The sequence below is a fragment of the Oncorhynchus kisutch genome, linkage group LG16 (genome assembly GCF_002021735.2).
Source record: "Oncorhynchus kisutch isolate 150728-3 linkage group LG16, Okis_V2, whole genome shotgun sequence".
Classification (NCBI taxonomy): Eukaryota; Metazoa; Chordata; class Actinopteri; order Salmoniformes; family Salmonidae; genus Oncorhynchus; species Oncorhynchus kisutch.
In genome coordinates, this window is record NC_034189.2 from 17,173,107 (window position 1) to 17,198,549 (window position 25,443).

Here is a 25,443-nt window from a genome sequence, read left to right on the forward strand (position 1 = left end):
GTTCGTGCCCGGGTATGGGCGAGGGGACGGTCTAAAGTTATACTGTTACAGGGGCAATTCCATTAAAATTCCAGTCAATTCTGGAAGAACACTGAAATTCCAATTACCTTCAAAGCTTTTCAATAAATCTTTTTGGGGGGGGAATTTGGTTTATTTTCTGAATTGACCCCATCACTTCATTTTAGTAGCTGTTTATAAAGTCATCATCCTGTCAACTTTAACCTAAAGCTGTATTTGTTCTGATTCAAGATCAAAAGCTTAGCCTTAGTGTGCAGTAAGCAACTTCATGTACCTGACATCTGTTGGATTGAAGTCTATAAAGATACTTAGCCAATTTATGATTGATCATTTCATACCCGTTTGGTTTGTCATGTCAGGCTGGTTCTGAGACTCTCCTGGGAGTGTTAATTTCACTATTGGCTCTTATTGGGCTGTTGTAAACTAAACATTTCCCTCTGTTGATAATGAAGGCTGAAGTTTGTTAAATTGACCAATTGACCAATAATGTTCACGACTTTACCTCAACATATGTCATACGGTACCAGTCAAAATTCTGGACACACACTCATTCAAGGGGTTTTCTTTGTTTTTACAATTTTCTACATTGTAGAATAGTAGTGACGACATCAAAACTATGACATAACATATATGGAATCTTGTATTAATCAAGAAAAGTCTTAAACAAATCAAAATATATTTTAGATTCTTCAAAGTAGCCACCCTTTGCCTTGATGACAACTTTGCACACTCTTGGCATTCTCTCAACCAGCTTCTAAAAGCAAACAGAATTTAATTTCATGCTTTGATTTGATCCAGCTCAAATTGATTTCTTCATTCAAGGTGAGAGGGAGTTGTTAGCCTAGTGGTCCAGACTGTTGGTGTATTGGCATGACGACAATAGAAAATAGTAGGTTACTGTATATGAAGTTTTGGGACCAGGCTAGTGAAATGTAGGCTCTCTAGTGTGTTTCTTCCTTCATAGACACCTATGAGAAAATGTTGATGTGACAAGATGTGTGTCTGTCTCACAACGTGGTGTTCACAGAGCCGTGTCTGCAATGATTTATACTTGAATGAAACATAAGCTGTAGTGATATCAGTTAAGCTATCATGTCCTTTTGCTTTCATTGTTGAATGTTGATGAGTGCAAATGATCTGGATCAGGCCTAGGAGGACTTCTGACTCTTTCTTCCTGTCATAATGAGCTTGTGACTTGTGTGACTTGCGTCTGTATATGTCCAAGTTATCATTACTAATTGTGTATTTATTACTTAAAAAAAAAAAAAGTTTCTAATATTGCTCTATTTTCTTTCACTCTGCATTGTTGGGAAGGGCCTGTAATTAAGCATTTCACTGTTAGTCTACACCTGTTGTTTACAAAGCGTGTGACAAAAAATTGGATTAGATTTTAATTTCTGTTTAAAGAGAGAGGATACTAGATTACATCTAATCTCCCCAAAAGAGTCAGTGATACAGCTGCCAGCCTAAAATAAGTTATCAGAACAATGAGTTTAATAGAGGACTAGGCCTATAGTCAGTGACTCTACCCAGACTTTATCCCTCAGGTTCTCTGGCTGTTACTTGGTGACTCGTCTACAGATGAAATGCCTTTTGATTTCATATGGTTCACTTTTGGATTCATTTAGTTCATTGCATTGGGTCTGGTTGGGATGATGCACTATTTCTATTCAATTTAAACATATCGTTAGCTCAACCTGCTTCCATTTCAACTCATAGGCCTAGCTTGTTTTACCACATGGAAAAAGATCACGTCTTGCTAGATAAGACCAGAAACCATTGTTAGAAGAATCATTAACCTGCGTATTCACAGTCATATAGGGTAGCTAGTGAAAGAAGATCACATCTTGCTGCATTAGACCAGAAACCATTGTTTAAAAATAATCATTAACCTGGTTATTCAGTCAGATAGGATAGCTACTATCTTTGATGATCTAGCTCAGATGTTGGTATATCTCCCCTTCCTCTCTGGTTCTCTGCAAACTCATCACATACGCTGTTGCTACTGTTTATTAACTGTCACTTTATTCCTAGTTATATGTACATATTTACCTAGTACCCCTGTACCTCGACTCTGTACTGGTTCCAAGTGTATATGTACAATATCTATCGTTACTCATTGTGTACTTATTATTACTTTTATTTTTACGTGTTTTACTTTTCTATTATTTCTCTTTACGAAGCATGTGATGAATACACTTTTATTTGATTTCTGATCTGGAAGGTGTTGTTTTCCCCTGCTAACACCAGGGGGCACAATAGTGAAGTTACTGTGCTCTAGGAGTGTTGTTCTAAACCAGCATCACATCACTGTACAGTGGACAGGATGTATCCACTCCTGTTCATGTGTGTCACTCTGTTCATTTTAATCCCCAATCTAAAAATAGGACTACACACTCCTGGCTAGTTCTTCCCACACAGAAATGTTTTGTTTGCATTCATGTGTATCCTCAAAACGGATGCAGCACAAATGCCCCACATAACTGATGGACTGGAGAGGTATAAATATTTCCAATAGGAATCGATATCTCCATCTGAGTGGGGACCACATAAACAAAGGAACAAACACAAAACGACAGAGTTCAGATTCAGACAGAGAGGTGTCGTGCACAACGTGCAGGGCATACAGACTCGTCACTCCTATCTAGCACACACTCCGACAGACAGATGGAGGTAACGAGATACATGGGCTTTAGGATGTTCACAACCAGGGCCCTCCATCATCAGTCCTCCATACTGACAGTAGAGAGATACAGCATATGGGTTTACTGCTACTGCTGTTCTTCCTCATCCATCTTCCTCTTTAGTGAAGTGTCTGGGTCTGACGGCTCACACTCATGTCTTCTAATAACCTCCGCCCCTTCCTCCTTCCGTCACTACTAGAAACAACCCTGCACTGAGGTTGGTACCAGGTTCGGAGTCAGACCTAATCTGAAACCGAAACCTTTACCAGACTCGGCGCTCTGGTTCCAACTCTCTAATCAGCCAGCCCGTGGACTTCCTTGTCTGTCTGAGTGTGTGTGTGTTACTACAGGAGCCACTACACAGGAACAGCTACAAATGCATCGCCACAGTGCCCTACCCTGTGATCTGAGTGTGTGTGTGTTCCCTCCACCCAGGGCACTGCGTGTGTAGCGCGTAGCTAAATGGAGTCGGAGCAGCTCTTCAACAGGAGCGGCTACTACAGGAATGGCTACAACAGTATCACCAGCGCCAGCAGTGACGAGGAGCTGCTGGATGGCACAGGGGTTGTCATGGACTTCCACACCTCCGAGGATGACAACCTTCTGGATGGAGACACCACCTCACCAGGTAGGCCCACTGCTAATCGCTGCTGACTACGCCATCAGACCCTCACAACTGCCCATGGTGCTGGGTTGCTGTTCCCAACGGAGAGAGGGTCTGGCTGGGCTGACTTGTTCAGATAGAGGGTCTGGAAGCTGTGCCGTTGATTCCCCCCCCCCCCCCCCCCCCATCCCTGTTTCAGCTCCCAACATACAACCATCTCCATCCATCCATGCCACCTGATCCCAAACCATCCTCCATCAGATGTCTCATGCCTGCTGTCTCATCTCCATACCAGCGATTGGTGGTTGCAAACTTACCCGCCATCTTGTTTTTGTTTTATGCTTACAGCCTAGTCCATATTAGCCTGGTCCCAGATCAATAAACATGTTTTTGCATGACAACGGCCATAGGACTGGGCTAATATAGTACAAAGAAACAGATCTGGAACCAGACTGTCCATTCCTGTTTTGTTTTGATACTTTCTCTGCTATCGCCATCCATGCGGTACCTCATTCACTACTCTATTCATTGTGCTTCACTTCCTGTTTACTTTGCGGTCGTGACTTGTGGCGTTACATTTTGCAGTGTTTATGGTTGTGCTGCTTTTGGCCTTATTTGCTGCTTTAATAGGTTTTCCTGCTTGTTTCCTGTTGCTGCCTGCTGGTCCGATGCTTGATTTGCTGAGTCATGTCTTGTTACCGTAGTTACACTGGCTTCCTGCTGCTGCTCTAGGTTTGGGTTCTAGTAGCTGATCAAAAGAGAAACAACTCCCTCATATGTGATATGATGTTTGATATGACAAGTCCCAGAGAAACAACTCCCTCATGTATCTGTGCTATGATGTTTTAATATGACAAGTCCCAGAGAAACAGCTCCCTCCTATCTGATATGTTCAATATGACAAATCACAGAGAAACGACTCCCTCAACTCCCTTAATATGACAAGTCACAGTTGGCTACAGTGACAGTGCAAGCTTCCCTATTTACTATTCACAATCTGAAGTTTTTTTAAAAATGAAATTGAATCGAAAGCTAAGCTCCCTCATGAACCTATTTCAGGGTTTTTGTGTGACAATTTGAAGTGCGTCTGAACTGAATATGTGAGTCTGAAAGAAGGATTAGAAATGGATTACCTGTATTAAACCTCTTCTGGAAAGGACCCTTCATCTCAATTTCTGCCTAAAATGACATCTACCTGCCTGTACCTCAGGACCTGAAGCAAGAATATGCATATTCCTGATACTATTTGAAAGGAAACGCTTTGAAGTTTGAGGAGATGTGAAATTAATGTAGGCGAATATAACACAATAGATCTGGTAAAAGATGAAACCAACAAAAAATGTTTTCTATTTAGATTTTTGTTGCATCATCTTTGAAATGCATAAGAAAGGCCATACATTGAAATAGGAAGCTGTCGAGGTTAGGGAGTAACGGATTAGAAAACGTTACCAGCAAAAATATTGTAATCAGATTACAGCGTGGTTAAATGTGGAAGACACATTTCAGTTGAAGGCATTTAGTTGTACAACTGACTAGGTAGTAGAGGTCGCCGATTAGGATATTTCAACGCTGATACCGATTTTATTGAAGGACCAAGAAAAGCTGATACCAATTCAATCGGCCAATTTATTACTATTTGATATATATATATATATATATATATATATATATAAACACTGAATGAACACTTATTTTATCAGAATATAATACATAAATCAAATCAATTTAGTCTCAAATAAATAATGAAACATGTTCAATTTGGTTTAAATAATGCAAAAACACAATGTTGGAGAAGAAAGAAAAAGTGCAATATGTGCCATGTAAGAAAGCTAACGTTTAAGTTCCTTGCTCAGAACACGAGAACATATGAAAGCTGGTGGTTCCTTTTTTTAACATGAGTCTTCAATATTCCCAGTTAAGAAGTTTTAGGTTGTAGTTATTATAGGAATTATGATGCGGTGACTATTTCTCTATGTACCATTTGTATTTCATATACCTTTGACTATTGTATCTTCTTATAGGCACTATAGTATTGCCAGCCTAATCTCTGGAGTTGGTAGGCTTGAAGTCCTAAACAGCGCTGTGCATCAAGCATTGCTAAGAGCTGCTGGCAAACGCAGGAAAGTGCTGTTTGAATGAATGCTTATGAGCCTGCTGCTGCCTACCACCGCTCAGTCAGACTGCTATATCAAATCATAGACTTAATTATAATAAACACACAGAAATACGAACCGTAGGTCATTAATATGGTCAAATCCGGAAACTATCATTTTGAAAACAAAACGTTTATTCTTTCAGTGAAATACAGAACCGTTCGGTATTTTATAGAATGGGTGGCAACCCTAAGTCTACATATTGCTGTTACATTGCAGAACTTTCAATGTTATGTCATAATTATGTACAATTCTGGCAAATTAATTAGGGTCTTTGTTAGGAAGAAATGGTCTTCACACAGTTTGCAACGAGCCAGGTGACCCAAACTGCTGCATATTCCCTGACTCTGCTTGCACTGAACGCAAGAGAAGTGACACAATTTCCCTAGTTTATATTGCCTGCTAACATGAATTTCTTAACTAAATATGCAAGTAAAAAAAATATATATACTTGTGTATTGATTTTAAGAAAGGCATTGATGTTGATGGTTAGGTACATTTGTGCAACGATTGTGCTTTTTTTCGTGAATGCGCTTTTTTTTAGATCATCACCCGTTTGGCGAAGTTGAAGTAGGCTGTGATTCGATGATAAATTAACAGGCATTGCATTGATTATATGCAACACAGGGCAAGCAAGTTAACTACACATTGTTGATGATATTACTAGGTTAACTCGTGATTATGTTAAGATTGATTGTTTTTTATAAGATAAGTTTAATGCTAGCTAGCACTTACCTTGGCTCCTTGCAGCCACAAGGTCCTTCTGATGCTGCACTCACATAACAGGTGGTCAGCCTGCCACGCAGTCTCCTCGTGGATTGCAATGTAAATCGGGCATAATCAGCATCCAAAAAGGCAGATTATCGATTTTGTTATGAAAACTTGAAATCGGCCCTAATTAATCGGTAATGCCTTTATTATTATTATTATTATTATTATTATTATTATTATTATTATTTTAATTGGTCGACCTCTACTAGGTATCCCCCTTTCCCTTAAAAAAAACTAGATAATTACTTCAAAGATTACTTTTTAAATTCAGAAAGGATGTTGTTTACATTAAGTTTGTTCCACCTGAGCAAGTCTGACCTCCAGGTCCGAGACCACTATGATGACAGACCAAATGTGTTTGATGGATCGCTGGAATAGGCTTTTGTAGGCTACAGTCCAAGCTATGTCTTCCAATGGTGTACTGCTGTCGGCCTCAAAAAGATTATCCAGCTTGAATAAACGCTTGGAGGTAAGGATGACAGTAGTGGTGTAGTCTACGGCGATACGGATATCACTTATTATTGATATCTACATAGCGCATTGATGTGAATCACACTGCTGCTCTCTCATTTAGCTATTTGCGCCTTACGGATTGTGGTTGATGTGGATGGCTGTTCACAAATGTAAATGTGTATTTGAACCTAAACAATGGTTGAATTCAAAAAGTTTAAGCTGCCTATCAATCATTGTTTTTGAAACCACTGGACAGCCAACTTCACATGGAATCATGTTGTAGCCAAAAAAGTGTTAATATATTTGAATTAGTTTATTTGAGGTTCTTCAAATAGCCACCCTTTGCCTTGATGACAGCTTTGCACACTTGGCATTCTCTCAACCAGCTTCACCTGGTTTGCTTTTTCAACAGTCTTGAAGGAGTTCCCACATATGCTGAGCACTTGTTGGCTTCTTTTCCTTCACTCTGCGGTCCAACTCATCCCAAACCATCTCAATTTGGTTGAGGTCTGGGGATTGTAGAGGCCAGCTCGTCTGATGCAGCACTCCATCATTCTCCTTGTTAAAATAGCCCTTACACAGCCTGGAGGTGTGTTGGGTCATTTTCCTGTTGAAAAACAAATGACAGTCTCACTAAGCCCAAACCAGATGGGATTGCGTATCGCTGCAGAATGCTGTGGTAGCCATGCTGGTTATGTGTGCCTTGAATTCGAAATAAATCACAGACAGTGTCACCAGCAAAGCACACCATAATACCTCCTACTCCATGCCTTATGGTGGGAAAAACACATGCGGAGATCATCCGTTTACTTTTTCAGTTTTGAGAAAAGTTTGTAGAAGAGAATGAACAGCTGTGTAATGTAAACTACTGTGCGTCCTGTTTGCTTTCACCTTGAGAATGAACACTGTTGCCCACAGCTCTAGCATGATGGTTGTTTGATGTACAAAGGGCGTTCACATACTACTGTAAAGGCCAGTTCATTGGCTATTTAGTTAGCTATGTTTCAAAACGATAGGTGGTCATTGGACCATGACACACTCAATCAAGTGAACATGCTCGTCTCATTGTTGCGTAATGATGGCTTACCTTCATGGGCTAATTGACATAGCCAATACGTAATGTAGAATGATGAAACATGTTCGGTTGCCTTCTAGAGTGTCTGAGGATTGCACAGAAACCGAACTTGACCGGGTTAAGCAACGTTTTGTGTGTTAGGATATCAAAATTGATTTTGTCAAACAAAACTATGCTACATTTTATCTCTGGGACCCTAAGGATGACAAATCAGTGGAAGGTTACTGAATGTAAGTACATTATATACCATCAGAGGTGAATGTATCAAACCAGTTGCCTTGATAAGTGTTTTGTTGTTGTGCACTATCCTTAAACAATAGCATGTTTTTTTTTCTCTCGCTGTAATAGCTACTGTAAATTGGACACAGCAGTTAGATTAACAATCACTTAAGCTTTCTGACAATATAAGACATGTCTATGTCCTGGAAAATTGGCTGTTGTTTACAACGGTATTCTAGTCACATATCGTATATTGAGCAACAACTGTCCCAATTTCGGGACACTGATCCAGTGAGGTTTTAAAGTACATTTATCAAACCATGGATGTAAGGAGAGGTCAAGGAAAGCCAAAATATGGACAGTCTTTTGTTTATGTTGATTGAGTCTGATTAGATGTAATACTAGTCAAAACTAGTTATTTAAAAAAATAATCTAATTGAAGTTGTGCTTAGGGGCACACAGTGCTTGACATTTTTACTCTGCTGCACAATACTCCTTATCCACTGTCTCTCACCAGTGTGTACAAGCGCAGAGTTCCTCCTGTGTTTACATGTTTGTGTGTGCGTGCGCCTCTGAAAGCAGTTATGAATTGCTGAGTACAGGGCTAGTTTTTCTCATATTAAGCTCCCTCACAGAGTTCAGAAGTCAACGTCATTCATCCGAACTTCCGAACAACCAGAGAATGGACCGGCACTAACGCTACTGCCAATACGGCACAATGTGTGAATACCAAGATGTAGCCTAACGCCTGTTTTGCTGCCTGCCTGAGCGCCAGTCTGTTTCTACTTCTTTTTAGCCGACTTCTCGTCATATTTCCAAGCAAGTCACTGAACGGCTATAGCAGTTGAATGTTGAAACGCCTGGGAAACCAGGTTAGTGAGTCTGAATGCTTTAATGCAACATTGCTGGAGCCTCAGGGCATGTTAAGGCTACATTGCTTCTTTCTGGGAGTCCTAACAGCCAGCGAACTAGGAAATGTTATGTCAAACTAGCGCACGCTGCTGTAACCTACCATAACTTGGTTAGGCCATGTGGATATGTTTTTCTTCAGTGTTACTGGTGTCCTACAGTGTGCCTGTGACAAGGAGACCATGGATAATTAACGACCCAGTGGAGACTGGCTATCTCGTGGTACTGCTCCAGTGAGGGTGGCCCGGTTTTGTTTAGTAGTGTGTCTGTGTGTAAAGGGAATTTTCCGGTGAACCAAAAGGAGAGCAGTTGTTGATAACATCAATCAGAATCCAATCCTGTTTATTTAACAGGGAGACACCTCCAGAGCAGAAGCCAAAACAAATTGTAACGGGCCTTCTCTGAGAATACCCTTCTTCTTAATCACACCGCACCTAATGTTCTGTAAACACCAGCCGAGAGGCTTGTAGGATGTCACAACATCAGCTGCTACAGAATCACATAGTGTCACAGATACATTATCAGTGATCCCTTGACTCAGTCTGGAGTCTAACTTTAACCATAACATTCAACACTGACAGACATTTCATACTGGCAGTTACACAGGTCAAAGGTAGAACATCAGTACTTTGTTACAAGATGATTATAGAAAACTACTTAACCATGTATGTTTTAAGTACCATATTTAATAAAGTCCTGTTTCCCTTCCCCCTAGGGAATGAGTGTGAGTTGGGTTACAAGGTCACTCTCAGTAATCTCTGCCCAATCAGTGGTCTCCATTCTCCAAGTCTGCAAACGTACAGTGAACCTTGGTGTAAGCTACTGCCTGTAGGTGTATCCACGTGTTACTAAGTAACAGGCTACCCAAGTCAGTGTTCATACACATGCCCACATGATATATAAAAAAGTATGTGAACACCTGCTCGTCATCTCATTCCTAAATAATGGGCTTTAATATGGAGTTGGTCCTCCCCCTTTGCTTCTATAACAGCCTCCACTCTTCTGGGAAAGATTTCCACTAGAACATTGTTGTGGGGAGTTGCTTCCATTCAGCCACAGACACTAGTAAGGTTGGGCACAGATGTTGGGCGATTAGGCCTGGCTCTCAGTCGGCGTTCCAATTCATCCCAAAGGTGTTTTGATGGGGTTGAGGTCAGGGCTCTGTTCAGACCAGTCAAGTTCTTCCATCAATCAAATTAATTTATGAAGCCCTTCTTACATCAGCTGATGTCACAAAGTGCTGTACAGAAACCCAGCCTGAAACCCCAAACAGCAAGCAATGCAGATGTAGAAGCACGGTGGCTAGGAAAAACTCCCTAGAAAGGCCAGAACCTAGGAAGAAACCTAGAGAGGAACCAGGCTATGAGGGGTGGCCAGTCTTCTTCTGGCTGTGCCGGGTGGAGATTATAACAGAACATGGCCAAGATGTTCAAATGTTCATAGATGACCAGCAGGGTCAAATAATAATAATTACAGTGGTTGTAGAGGGTGCAACAGGTCAGCACCTCAGGAGTAAATGTCAGTTGGCTTTGACACCGATCTCGACAAACCATAGGCTGAAACAGGAAAGGAACTTCCCCAAACTGTTGCCACAAAGTTGGAAGCTCAGAATAGTCTAGAATGTCATTGTATGCTGTAGCATCAAGATTAGCCTTTAATAGAACTAAGGGGCCTAGCCTGAACCATGAAAAACAGCCCCAGACCATTATTCGTCTTCCACCAAACTTGACAGTTGACACTATGCATTTGGGCAGGTAGCATTCTCCTGGCATCCGCCAAACCCAGATTCATCCGTCAGACTTCAGAGAACGCGTTTCTACTGCTCCAGAGTCCAATGGTGGCGAGCTTTACACCACTCCAGCCGACACTTGGCATTGCGCATGGTCATCTTAGGCTTATGTGCGGCTGCTCGGCCATGGAAACCCATTTCATGAAGCTCCCGACGAACAGTACTTGTGCTGACGTTGCTTCCAGAGGCAGTTTGGAACTCTGTAGTGAGTGTTGCAAACGAGGACAGACGATTTAATGCTCTCCAGCACTCGGCGGTCCCATTCTGTGAGCTTGTGTGGCCTACCACTTCGTGGCTGAGCCGTTGTTGCTCCTAGACGTTTCCACTTCACAGTAACAGCACTTACAGTTGACCAGGGTAGCTCTAGCAGGGCAGAAATTTGAAGAGCTGCTTTGTTGGAAAGGTGGCATCCTATAACAGTGTCTCGTTGAAAGTCACTGAGCGCTTCAGTACGGGCCATTCTACTGCCAATGTTTGCCTTTCAGTGTCCCTGTGTAAGAATTTCCACAACACTCCATAGACAATCTTAAATGAATCATTGTTTATTGCCAGCGCACTGGAGAGATTTCAACCAACTCAATGCACACATGTCAGTCAGGAGCTCTGCTTGGGTAGTCCCAGCAGTTGCCTTATATACGGCTATTCTAGTTTTGTTTAATTCATGTGTCCGACCAATACTGGGTCATAACATGTAACAATACCTCACAAGGCTTCTTCTCTCTAAGCTAAGACCCTGAAACTGAGAAATCTTTCGTTCTCAAAACAAGGTCTGGGCATACTGCCAAATTGCAGCTACTGATGGTGAAGATTCAGTCAGCCACTTGCATTAACACAGAAATTGGTCATTAGAACAGCACATGAATAGAACACAGAAATTAGTCCTAAGAGAAGCACATGAGTATAACATTTCCATCACAGGCGATTGCATGGCTGTGTGCTCAATTTTTTTTATACACCTGTCAGCAACGGGTGTGGCTGAAATAGCCAAATCCACTAATTTGAAGGGGTGCCACGTACTTTTGTATATATAGTGTAGGAACTGGATGAAGTGACTAGGGGAGTGAAAAAGAAATTCCCATGAACCAGTTTGGCAGCTTGATGTCCAATCAGCACTTGCCTAGTGGCAATCCATGAAGTGTAAATGCCGGTATCTGTCAGGATTGTGCCTGTAGGTTAAGCTGCCTTTCTGTGTGTCTCGTGCTATTTATATGCACTGTGTGTTGGGGGTGGAAGTGGACCCTTGTCTGGCCCACCTGGTGTGCTGTGTCAGGCAGACGTGGGAATGTTCTGTAGTGGAACAGAATGGAACTACCTGATCCAGGCCTTGAACAGAGGAATTACATATTGGAACTGTGGAGATAGAAATACTTGGTTCTGGAGTGCTGGTTCATCTGATCTCTAGAACCCTGGTGCCACGTTAACTTGGTACTCTCTGTTGGGATTTACTTCCAAACTCCAGATGGTTGATTTCGCCTGTGCCATCACCTAGCAACAGGAGCCGTGCTAAAAGGTAGGGGCTTCATTGGTTGGTTGTTTGGTTTGATGGTGCCAGCACAGCAGTCAAAATGTCATCTTTCTTTAGGGTGACAAGTGGAATATTCCTGCTGGAGCTCGTGCTACAGGTGGGTGCTGCTATGGTGACCAGTGAGCTGAGATAAGGCGGGCTTTACCTAGCAAAGACTTATAGATGACCTGGAGCCAGTGGGTTTGGCGACGAATATGAAGCGAGGGCCAGCCAACGAGAGCATACAGGTCGCAGTGGTGGTTAGTATATGGGGCTTTGGTGACAAAACGGATGGCACTGTGATAGACTGCATCCAATTTGTTGAGTAGAGTGTTTGAGGCTATTTTGTAAATGACAACGCCGAAGTCAAGGATCGGCAGGATAGTCAGTTTTATGAGGGTATGTTTGGCACCATGATTCAAATCAAATCAAATCAAATGTATTTATATAGCCCTTCGTACATCAGCTGATATCTCAAAGTGCTGTACAGAAACCCAGCATAAAACCTCAAACAGCAAGCAATGCAGGTGTAGAAGCACGGTGACTAGGAAAAACTCCCTAGAAAGGCCAAAACCTAGGAAGAAACCTAGAGAGGAACCAGGCTATGTGGGGTGGCCAGTCCTCTTCTGGCTGTGCTGGGTGGAGATTATAACAGAACATGGCCAAGATGTTCAAATGTTCATAAATGACCAGCATGGTCCAATAATAATAATAAGGCAGAACAGTTGAAACTGGAGCAGCAGCACGGACAGGTGGACTGGGGACAGCAAGGAGTCATCATGTCAGGTAGTTCTGAGGCATGGTCCTAGGGCTCAGGTCCTCCGAGAGAGAGAAAGAAAGAGAGAATTAGAGAGAGCACACTTAAATTCACACAGGACACCGAATAGGACAGGAGAAGTACTCCAGATATAACAAACTGACCCTAACCCCCCGACACATAAACTACTGCAGCATAAATACTGGAGGCTGAGACAGGAGGGGTCAGGAGACACTGTGGCCCCATCCGAGGACACCCCCGGACAGGGCCAAACAGGAAGGATATAACCCCACCCACTTTGCCAAAGCACAGCCCCCACACCACTAGAGGGATTTCTTCAACCACCAACTTACCATCCTGAGACAAGGCTGAGTATAGCCCACAAAGATCTCCGCCACGGCACAACCCAATTGAAGGAGGCTTTGTTGCAAAATAGGAAGCCAATTCTAGATTTAATTTTGTATTGGAGATGCTTAATGTGAGTCTGGAAGGAGAGTTTACAGTCTAACCAGACTCCTAGGTATTTGTAGTTGTCCACATATTCTAAGTCAGAACCTTCCAGAGTAGTGATGCTGGACGGGCCAGCAAGTGCGGGCAGCGATCGGTTGAAGAGCATGCATACATTTAGTTATACTTGCATTTAAGAGCAGTTGGAGGCCACGGAAGGAGAGTTGTATGGCATTGAAGCTCGTCTGGAGGTCAGTTAACAGTGTCCAAAGAAGGGCCAGAAGTATACAGAATGGTGTCGTCTGCGGTGGATCAAATAATCACCAGCAGCAAGAGCAACATCATTGATGTATACAGAGAAGAGAGTCGGCCCGAGAATTGAACCCTGTGGCACCCCCATAGAGACTGCCAGAGGTCCACACAACAGGCCCTCCGATTTTACACACTGAACTCTGTCTGAGAAGTAGTTGGTGAACCAGGCGAGGCAGTCATTTGAGAAACAAAGGCTGTTTTGTCTGCCGATAAGAATGTGGTGATTGACCGAGTCGAAAGCCTTGGCCAGGTCGATAAATACCGCTGCACAGAATTGTCTCTGTTTTTGATGGTGGTTATGATATCATTTAGGACCTTGTGCGTGGCTGAGATGCACCCATGACCAGCTCTGAAACCAGATTACATAGCGGAGAAGGTACGGTGGGATTCGAAATGGACGGTGATCTGTTTGTTAACTTGGCTTTCAAAGACCTTAGATAGGCAGGGTAGGATAGATATAGGTCTGTAGCAGTTTGGATCTAGAGTGTCTCCTCCTTTGAAGAGGGGGATGACCGCGGCAGCTTTCCAATCTTTGGGGATCTCAGACGATACGAAAGAGGTTGAACAGGCTAGTAATAGGGGTTGCAACAATTTCGGCTGATAATTTTAGGAAGCGAGGGTCCCGATTGTCTAGCCCTGCTGATTTGTAGGGGTCCAGATTTTGCAGCTCTTTCAGAACATCAGCTATCTGGATTTGGGTAAAGGAGAAATAAGTGAGGCTTGGGTAAGTTGCTGTGGGGGGTGGATGGCTGTTGACCAGGGTAAGGTAGGCCGGGTGGAAAGCATGGCCAGCCGAAGAGAAATGCTTTTTGAAATTCTCAATTATTGTGGATTTATCAGTTGTGACAGTGTTTCCTAGCCTCAGTGCAGTGGGCAGCTGGGAGGAGGTGCTCTTTTTCTCCATGGACTTTATAGTGTCCCAGAACTTTTTGGAGTTTTCTGCAGGATGCAAATTTCTGTTTAAAAAAAGCTAGCCTTTGCTTTCCTAACTGCCTGTGTATATTTGTTCCTAACTGCCCTGAAAAGTTGCACATCGTGGGGGCTATTTGATGCTAATGCCGTACGCCACAGGATGTTTTTGTGCTGGTCAAGGGCAGTCAGGTCTGGAGTGAACCACGGGCTATATTTGTTCCTGGTTCAAATTTTTTTTGAATGGGGCATGCTTATTTAAGATTGAGGAAAGCACTTTTCAAGAGTAACCAGTCATCTTCTCCTGACGGAATGAGGTCAATATCCTTCCAGGATGCCCGGGCCAGGTTGATTAGAAAGGCCTGCTCGCTGAAGTGTTTTAGGTGTATCAATACACCCAGTCACTACACTAGGCTAATGACTTTCCTAGTTAAATATAATAAATACAAAGATACAGGCGTCCTTCCTAACTCAGTTGCCGAGAGTGGAAAGAAACTACAACACAGGGATTTCACCACAAGGCCAATGGTCACTTTTTAAGAACGTTTTCTTTAACGTTCTATTGTTACTAACAAGCTAGCTAGCTAACAAACTTGTGTGTTCAGAGCGGCACCAGAATTAAAATAAAAACACGTCTTACCTTTTTGTAGTTAATACATCTACTGTGAAACACCATAACTATGTTATCCTTAACTAGCATTGAAAAAGTTAATAAATTGTTCTCTAATAAAAAAAATCTCCCCCTAATTTCTGCATCACGCCTACATCACGCCTGTAGCTACTGTCAGTAGCTACAGTAGACTTTGCATGCTTTGTAGGGAGGGGGAGGGGCTGGGGCTATAGTCTACACACTCACATTGGCAAAGATTTTCAGCTGGTAGGCACTGGAATGCACTTCTGAGTGACAGTGAGGGCTTTGCATAGGCGTTTTTTGTGGGACTGAAAAACATGCTCGGAACGTAAAATAACATTAACCGGTTCCCATACTTTTTTAAAATAACGGTTCTGTTCCAGAACAGTATAGATCACTTTTGTTCTCGGTCTGGTTCTGTTCCTTTTAAAAAATTATTTTATTTTACAGTTTTGTTCCCTGAACCGGTTTTCAACCCCTGACTAAAACTGCAAATAACGATTTGTATTCAGGACAAAGTTTATGTTTGGGGAAAATCCAACACAGTGCACTACTCTTCATATTTTCAAACATGGCGGTGGCTGCATCATGTTATGAGTATGCTTGTCATTGGCAAGGACTAGGGAGTATTTAATTTTTTATTTTTTTTAAAATTAGGATAAATGTTTTGCACAGGCAAAATCATAGAGGAAACTTAGTTCAGTCTGCTTTTCACCAGACACTGGGATATGAATTTCAGCAAGACAATAACCTAAAACAAAAGGCAGAGTATACATTTACCAAGATGACATTGAATTAGTGGCCTAGTTACAAAATGGCTGTCTAGTAATGCTCAACAACCAACTTGACAGAGCTTTAAGAATTTTTTTAAGAATAATGTGAAAATATTGTACATTCCAGGTGTGCAAAGCTCTTAGAGACTAACCCAGAAAGACTCACAGCTGTAATCACTACCAAAGGTGATTCTAAAATGTATTGACTCGGGTGTGAATACTTATGTAAATTACATTTTTGTACTTCATTTTCAATAATTTTGCAAACATTTCTAAAAACATTTTCACTTTGTCATTATGGGGTATTGTGTGTACATAGATGGGTGAGGGGAAACGTATATATTTAATCAATTTTGAATTCGGGCTGTAACACAACAAATGTGGACTAAGTCAAGGGATATACTTTCTGAAGGCACTGTTGGTAGCTATCAAATAGAAATTTCACACATGGCTTCATATCCTCTTTGTGCATACGTGTTTGAGAGCAAAAAAGAGAAAGTTCATGTGTTTGTGGAAAGGGAAGGAGAAGGTAGAGGAGAGTGTCTGTCTCCTACTACTGGTTTCGCTCATTTGTTTATGGTAGTTTTCATATTCTGGTTATTTCTCTTGCTCTCCCCTGCTGTGGCTTTTGCTCTAATTACATTTTGGTGTGTGTGTGTGTGCATACACACTGTTCTACCTCTGAGAAATTGCTTCATTCAAGTCAATTAGGCCGATTGATTGTGCAGAAAAACAGTTCTAACATTAATATATTCATTTGTTAATTCCTTGGTAAGCAGCAAATTAAAACTGTAATGTACTGTATAGCGCTGTGTTCAATACAGATCAATATGATGCCAGCAGTACTGGCTCAGCCAGTTGTCTACCCTAGCAACCAACCGGTGCGAGCCGATCGTCTTTCCTGTGACGACATCACCGGCCCCTTAGCAAGTCAACTGCTGAGAGCTCGGCTCACACACACACACAGAGACATCGTCACTCACGCGCACACACACAGTCACAAATAAGCCTACGCACACAGCCCGCTACACTATTCGTTGCTGCTGTAAATCATGGAGGCTGCCTCCATGTTAAACAGTTCGCCTAGAGACGAGTAGCTAACGCGCAGTGAGAGAGCTAACGTAAGCTTAGCGACCAACTGTCAGTCAACCATGGAGGATATCTCAGCCGAGACCGACCCCTATCTCCCTTACGACGGGGGAGGGGATACCATTCCCCTGCAGGAGCTGCCTAAAAGAGGTATGCCACGATCCCCGCACCTTTCCTTCCTTCTGAATGGAGGTTGGAGGTTCGTTTCTGTCTGTCTGTCCATCTGGCTACAGTTAGTCATGGAGCTGGATAATCTAATGCTCAAGCTCCCAGCTGTTGTTATAAAGACTAAAATGGTGTGCTTATGATTTAGGTGGGCGACAATATTATCTAACTAACGTTAGCTGGCTGTCATTCTTCGACCATTCCCCTGCTCGTTGATGATTAACCTTGGCAGTTTGTGACCCAATATCTGGGCTGTGTGTGTGCGTTATCTGCGTGGTGAATTAGCTGTGTGTGTTTTTCTCACAGGAATGCTTAGCTGGGCTGGATGAAGCAGTGACCGAGGAGTAGCAATGTGTGCCACTGCCTCCACCTTTTAGTCTGTTGACTTTAAATGTTTGTGTGTTCAAGAGAGAGACACGTGTTTGTTGTGTGTGGGAACACCTCTATAGCAGCCTCCAGATGTTGGTCTCAGTGTGGTGCTGATCCATTTAACATAAAACAGTGTTTGAATACTTTTTTATTTTTTTATTTTATTTTTATGAATTACTAACAGCACCTGATTTTAAACACATTTTGTCAAGGGATCAGTGGAAAAAGTTTGCGTGTTTAATACAATACAATGTATTGTTGATATACAGTTGATGTTCTTAACCCAAGGCTTTATGGGCCTGGGAGGCTACCAGGGATATAGGTATCCACAGTAGGCTTACTCCAACAATTATACATTTTTCATCGCAATACATAGTGTAATCCCATTTTATTGTTATTAAACTGCAAAGTTTTCTCTGTAAATTGTCAGGATAATTAGCTTGAAAAATGAAAGATTCTCTACGATGCCTAAATGTTCCTTCCCAGGGCCCGAGACTTGGTTCATCCAGCCATGCACTGCACAAGTCCTGGTAAAACTCTGTATGCTATTTTGATATCACTTGAGTTGTGTTCTGATTATGAGGGAGTCCCCGATTTACATTTAGTATAAAAAAAAAAAGAGGTTCCGGAGAACAAAACACTAACTCACACTAACACTAACTCACACTAACACTAACTCACACTAACACTAACTCACACTAACACTAACTCACACTAACACTAACTCACACTAACACTAACTCACACTAACATCTATAAAGTATCTGCTATCCTCCTTATTACCTGAACAAAACCTTTACATTCTCAACATGATTCAATGTTGTGTGGATATATCCTTTTTTTCACAGTTAACTAATATATTGTGCTATCTTCCCTTAGGCCTTAGCCGTTAATGGCCCACCGCTTAATAATATCCTTGCCTTCAATATAGTGCTGAGCAATTAGTGCTTTTTGAGGTTGTTTCAGTGTGATTCTAAATAAATAATCACTTACATTTATCTTTTAAATAAACTGTGCATTATGTGGGTTGAATGCTATGTAAGCGCAGAATAAAACCATTAATTCAAAAATTGTAGTGGCTGCCCATTACTGCTTTAACATAATTTATTCACATTACTTTAATACAATATGTGTTTACTTTGATGACTTGATTTCATTCCAAGTCATCATCTCATCTCTATAGAGCTGTTGCCTGTGCTGTCTGACAAAATCACTATTTCAGTAGTTCTTCAAAGTAAATAAGGCATACTATTATGACTGCTGAATACCAACTATCAATCACTTAGATCATGTATTTTCAGATGACAATACCTCTCGAAGCAGCTGCTTTCTATCCCTCTAGATTGAGAGAAGAAACACACAGTGTCTGTGTCTGCTCCACACCCATTCTTATTATAGCTCAGTGCTCCACACAGACCGGACAAGTATGCGGGCGCACAATGGGTTGTGGTAATTGTAGTTGCCACGTTTTCTGCGCTAAACTATCGAGAATATTGGCCTGTTGGCAACTACAGCTCTCTACTACATCGCACAGTTCAGGCTTGATCTGATTTATCTCTACAGAAACTGCATTGAGCTCACAGCAACAAAAAAAAGGAACGAAATGGAATTCAAATACTTTACCCAAAGTTGGTCAATTAGTTGTTTACAAAACTAAAAATAACCTACATTTCGATTAATTGCTCAACTTAAACTTAACCTACCACATCACTGATTATCTCAAAAGAGAGAAACTACTTAACAGATAATGGTTTGTGTTGGTGTAGTCCTTGTTCATTACTTTCCCTTGCTGAATGAAATACACTGGCAAAGGATTCTCTCTCTCATTCCCCCTCTCTCGCTCCCTCATTTTTTTCTTCTCTCTAGTCTGTTATGAGGTAGGCCTTTCGTTCGCGTTTCCTTACTAGCCTCGTGCAGTCCAGGGTTAGTTGCAGCCTGCTGTTCTCCAACCCCAGTCAGTCCAGCTGCTGAGCTGAGCCTCCTTGATCTGCTTTGCTGGAGTAATGCTGGAGTAGCCTGATGCTGGAGTAGCCTGATGCTGGAGTAATGCTGGAGTAGCCTGATGCTGGAGTAATGCTGGAGTAGCCTGATGCTGCAGTAGACAGGTACTGGAGTAGTGGTGGAGTATACTGATGCTGGAGTAATCTGAAACTGGAGTAGTGCCTATGTGCACTAAACCCTGACACTGAATGGTCTCACTTTAGGCATGTAACTGAACACACAAAGTGTGTGTGTGTGTGTGTTCTGACCTCATTGATCAGTGTTGCTGTTGTGGTTGAAATCAGTCCCTTGTAGGATTCTGTTTCCATCATTCAGCTGGATGCTGTGTGTTAGCCTACACAGGTCGGTGAAATCAAAACATGAGGTTCCTGCTGCACTGCAGGACCAGGACCAAATCTCCCCCCTGTGGATTTCACTCACAAATCAGGTTGGTTGGAAGGTAGAAGGCGATAATGTCCATCTCAATGATTGACTTGACTGCCTGCTCTGTTTGCCAGGTTTCAGCTGACTCCACAAGAACAAGCCATTTCACATTGGTCTTCCTCACCAAGGGAAGCACCAGATGAAAGCTATTAAACTAGTGTAACACACACACACACACACACACACACACACACACACACACTAGTTCCTGCTGCTCTCTGGGAAATGCCTATTTCTCTCTTAGACTTCTATTTCTACATCAAAGGGCTTCATATAGACCCAATACTGTAATTGGAATGGCTTGGTCTTCTAAAATCAGGTTAGAGGTCTGAGAAATGCTTTACTCATTTCTCTACTCCTAGTGGTAGCAAGTAGTGTAGTGAATGCACACATTTATAGCATCTCTGTTATTAGTGTTAATAGATTAGTTTACTTCTATTTTCTCAACCTCGCCATGGTCCTACTTTCCTCAAAATAAAATGTTATTGGTCACATACACATATTTAGTAGACGTTATTGCGGGTGTAGCGAAAGGCTTATGTTCTTAGCTCCAACAGTGTAGTATTATCTAAAAATTCACAACAATACACACATCTAAAAGTTAAGAAATATATAATTATTAGGATGAGCAATGTCAGTGGCATTGACTAAAATACTGTATATACAGTGCCTTAGGAAAGTATTCGGACCCCTTGACTTTTTCCACATTTTGCTAGGTTACAGCCTTATCCTAAAATAGATTTTTTCCCCCCAGAGTAATTCTCATCAATCTACGCACAATACACCATAATGACAAAGCAAAAACAGAATTTCTGTTTTTGCTAATTTATAAAATAAAATATCACATTTTATTCAGGTTCTTTACTCAGTACTTTGTTGAAGCACCTTTGGCAGCTATTACAGCGATTACAGAGTCTTCTTGGGTATGACGCTATAAGCTTGGCGCTATAAGCTTGGCACACCTGTATTTGAGGAGTTTCTCCCAGTCTTCTCTGCAGATCCTCTCAAGCTCTGTCAGGTTGGATGGGGAGCGTTGCTGCACAGCTATTTTCAGGTCTCTCCAGAGATGTTTGATTGGGTTCAAGTCTGGGCTCTGGCCGTGCCACTCAAGGACATTGAGACTTGTCCCGAATCCACTCCTGTGTTTTCTTGGCCGTGTGGTTAGGGTCGTTGTCCTGTTGGAAGGTGAACCTTTACCCCAGTCTGAGGTCCTGAGCGCTCTGGAGCAGGTTTTCATCAAGGATCTTTCTGTACTTTGCTCTGTTCATCTTTGCCTCGATCCTGACTAGTTTTCCTGCCCCTGAAAAACATTGCCACAGCATGATGCTGCCACCACCATGCTTCACCTAGGGATGGTGCCAGGTTTTTTCCAGAAGTGACGCTTGGCATTCAGGCCAGAGAGTTCAATCTTGGTTTCATCAGACTAGAGTATCTGGTTTCTCATATGGTCTGAGAGTGTTTAGGTGCCTTTTGGCAAGCTCAAAGTGGGCTGTCATGTGCCTTTTACTGAGGAGTGGCTTCCGTCTGGCCAATCTCTACCATAAAGGCCTGATTGGTGGAGTGCTGCAGAGATGGTTGTCCTTATGGAAGGTTCTACCAACTCCACAGAGGAGCTCTGTCAGAGTGACCATCGGATTCTTGGTCACCTCCCTAACCAAGGCCCTTCTCCCCCGATTGCTCAGTTTGGCTGGACGGCCAGCTCTATGAAGAGTCTTGGTGGTTCCAAACTTCTTCCATTTTAAGAATGATGGAGGCCACTGTATTCTTGGGGACCTTCAATGCTTCAGAAATGTTTTGGTACCCTTCCCCTGTGCCTTGACACAATCCTGTCCCTGAACTCTACGGATAATTCCTTTTTGACCTCATGGCTTGGTTTTTGCTCTGACATGCACTGTCAACTGTGGGACCTCCTATACCACAGGTGGACCTCATACCACAGGTGGACTCCAATCAAGTTGTAGAAACATCTCAAGGATGATCAATGGAAACAGGATGCACTCGAGCTCAATTTCGAGTCTCATGGCAAGGGTCTGAATACTTATTTATGTATTTAGGTATTTATGTTTTTGCGTTGTCATTATGGGGTATTGTGTGTAGATTGCTGAGGATTTTTATGTAATCAATTTTAGAATAAGGCTGTAACGTAACAAAATGTGGAAAAAGTCAAAGGGTCTGAATACTTTCCAAAGGCACTGTACATATGAAATAAGTAAAACAGTATGTGAACATTATTAAAGTGACTAGTGTTCCATTATTGAAGAGACCATCCTGCTAGAGAGTGACTCATCATTCACCAGTGTTTGAACTTTGACCACATTCCCACTTCCCACAGATCAGGTGACAGTCCCAGGTGTCTAGTATTTTATGTTAACACTTACCGCCTAGGATTGATATCCTTAGTTAGCTTAGCAGTTAGCGCCTTGTTTCCTAGCATTGATATCCTTATTTAGCTTAGCAGTTAGCACCAACTGCCTCTCCTAGGTATCGTTATAGGCTAACACTAGGCTCTACAGCTTTGGATGTCATTGTGCCAACTGTGCCAAGCCACACAACGTTAGCCCCTGGATGACATGGTTGTACTAAACAGCCCCTGTGGCTGTATGCCACCCTAGATAACAAACCCCAGCACAATATCACACACTGCTGGGAAGTTCAGCAACTACACATCAGTGGTGTGTCCCTGACCGCATGCCAATGGAGAATGGTTTCGAAGGTCAGCAAACCATGAATCATCATAAATGAATCACATACCCGTGGCTCAGTTGGTAGAGCATGGCACTTGTAACGCCAGAGTTGTGGTTTCGATTCCCATGTGGGACCGGTAAGAAAAAGTCTGAAAAATGTATGCATTCACTACTGTAAGTCGCTCTCCATAAGAGTGTATGCTAAATAAAAATAAAATAAAAATCTATAAAATGTGTTTAGCCGTAACTTGACAACGACTTGTCATTAGCTTTGCATCCATCTTCTGGAGATTGTTAGGGTTAAATCGGGTTATGTCAGTTGATGTGATGTCACAGAGGGTTTTAGGTGAATACTTTCTCCTACAAGGCCAGATTATCAACAGATTTGAGCTATGCCGGTATTGGTTTGCAGTGTATTCCTATTTCTCTCTCGCTCAGGTAAAATGTCTCTCTGTAAAAATACACAATACACTGTATTTGTATATCAGAGAGCTGAAAAGAAGAATTTGCACAACAAAGAATGGGTCTAATATCATGCATGCCTACCAGTTGTTTAAAGCACGTACTTGAGGAGACAACATTGTCTTCTGATGTTTTTTTGGGGACACATAGTGACGTTGTTCTTTCCCGGACACAATCCCACAGACCTGTACAGTTGTCAGAACGACTTGGGAGATTTCCCTTTTTGTTGGTAGAGTTGTATGGGTAGATGAATGTAGGCCTGTCTCTGTGCCTTTGAAAATGATATGTAATCCCTATCATACTCAGAATACTGCAAAACAATCCACTGAATTGGATAGTGATCTTACAATTAGATTTTTACAAGGTATTAGTCACGTGCCGAATACAACAGGTGTAGACCTTAGTGAAATGCTTACTTTTACGAGCCCCTAACCAACAATGCAGTTTCAAAAAAATAAGAATAAGAGAGAAAAGTAAAAAGTAATTAAAGAGCAGCATCTTTGACGACTACGTGCCGTTGTCCGGTGATACTTCGCATGAATGTGTCTTACTGTAGCAGTGTTTGTTTCTCTCAGATCACAGCCACTGCAGAGAGAGATTACCTTTTTCAAAATGGCGGTTGGCTGCCCAGCTGAGTTGTAACAAGTCACCTCTGCTCCATCTCCGCCTTTCGGTGTGTGTGTGTGTGCCAGCCAGCCAGCCAGCCAGTATAATCTATTTAACTATCCTTGTTAGATGCGCTTTAGCACTGTTACCAACCAGCACAGTCGAGCATGACTGGATCTGGGATATCAAGCATTAGCAGTGATCATCAGGCATTGTTCTTGATTATTGTCATGAAGGACATCATTTTGGAATATATCTTTTTGGAAATGCAGTCAGTTTTTCTCCTATACTGCATCTCTGCCAGTTGAAACATTTTAAGTGTTGTAATGCAATTTCAAATATTGCTACGTTCTCTGTGCTTTTTGATCATGCTAGTAGGGTGACCAGAGCCGTGTGTTCAAATCCCTAATGGTGAACAGAACATCAATTGAACATTATTGGTGTGGTGTAGCCTACTGCAGGGTTCACCAACTGGTGTCTGTCTTTCTGATCTATGCCTGAGGCCTACATCCTGTATTAAAACAAGCGGACCTAGACCGAGAAGAATGGCAGACTGTTGTAATCCCTGGCCAGTGTTCACTTCACAGTCACACGTTACTACTGTGCCTCTGTTTCCCCTGACACATTTGTACTACAACATAACACAGCCTGTTGTGTACACAGAGGCATGTGACTGTAGAAAGGTCCTTGTGGCAATTTTATGGGGAACTGTTATCAGAGATTGTGAAATGAGATTCGAGGAAGAAAACCTCAGACTTGTAAGTAAACATTCTCCTTTAAACCGGAACGGTCCTTTTTGAAGGAAGTCTTTAGATTGTAAATGAACCACTGTTCTGAGACCAACCTCCATGACCAGTGAGTGATTCATTAAAAGGAAACGTAGAGCCCTGCTCAGATTCTACCCCCTGTGTTCAATCTGCAATTGAACGTCTGCAACTGCACCTCCATTTTGGCTCTGAGCTGTAGGTTTACCCACAGTGCTCTGGTGGTGAGGGGGTAAAGGGAGTAAAGACGATTTAGTCCTCTGATTTATTACGGAACTGTGTGTGTACACGGGTCAGCAGTTTTTTCCACTGTGTCTGACTCTTGTTGAGATGCAGCAGGCAGCCAATGGATGGTTGGATGAACGGGGTTTTCCCCAGTGTGCCACAAGTACCAGTCAGTCAGACAAACTCTTGTTTTCATATGCAAGCAGGTAGCATGTGCAATGCAGTGTTCCTAATGGAGTAGATATTTACCACTTCCAGGTTGACGCACACAGTGTAAAGAAGAAACGTGAAACTGGGGTTGGTGTAATTTGATTCTGGGGATGATTATCGTGTGAGAAGCAGAAAAGGCTACAAGCACACTGTAGTTATGCCTCTGCTGGTGGGTTTTATGTACAGTAGTAGTGTTTCTGTTGTCGGTCCTTGTCAGGGCGGAGGGAATCATATCTTCTGTGTCAGATGTGACTGTGTTACTCAGAGTGGGAGGTTTTCTCTGACGCTGTTACTGTTGCCTCCTTTTACCTGGGTTTTTCAGTGGCGGCTGACAGGGAAGATCATTACGTCACTGTCTGTCTGACTCAGATGGCTTATTCCTAACAGCATTTGGCCCATTCAGACTTCTAGCAGGCTATGAAGGAACTAGTATGCCA

At 42.3% G+C, this 25,443-nt stretch overlaps 1 protein-coding gene across 9 annotated transcripts in view; it reads left to right on the forward strand.

Annotated features, from left to right (window-relative positions):
• The window catches only part of LOC109906411 (H(+)/Cl(-) exchange transporter 3), a 53,771-nt gene that overhangs the window by 2,593 nt on the left and 25,735 nt on the right, over positions 1 to 25,443 (forward strand). For 3 of the 9 annotated variants that reach the window (XM_031791892.1, XM_031791890.1, XM_031791893.1), the window contains exon 2: positions 3,138 to 3,330. In XM_031791892.1, the coding sequence (XP_031647752.1) occupies positions 3,165 to 3,330 (166 nt within the window). In that variant the 5' untranslated portion in view covers positions 3,138 to 3,164. Of the gene's footprint in view, positions 1 to 3,137; positions 3,331 to 16,907; positions 17,248 to 17,568; positions 20,060 to 24,907; positions 25,094 to 25,443 lie in introns of those variants that run through there. The other 6 variants (XM_031791894.1, XM_031791895.1, XM_031791899.1 and 3 more) reach the window with 6 other exon arrangements.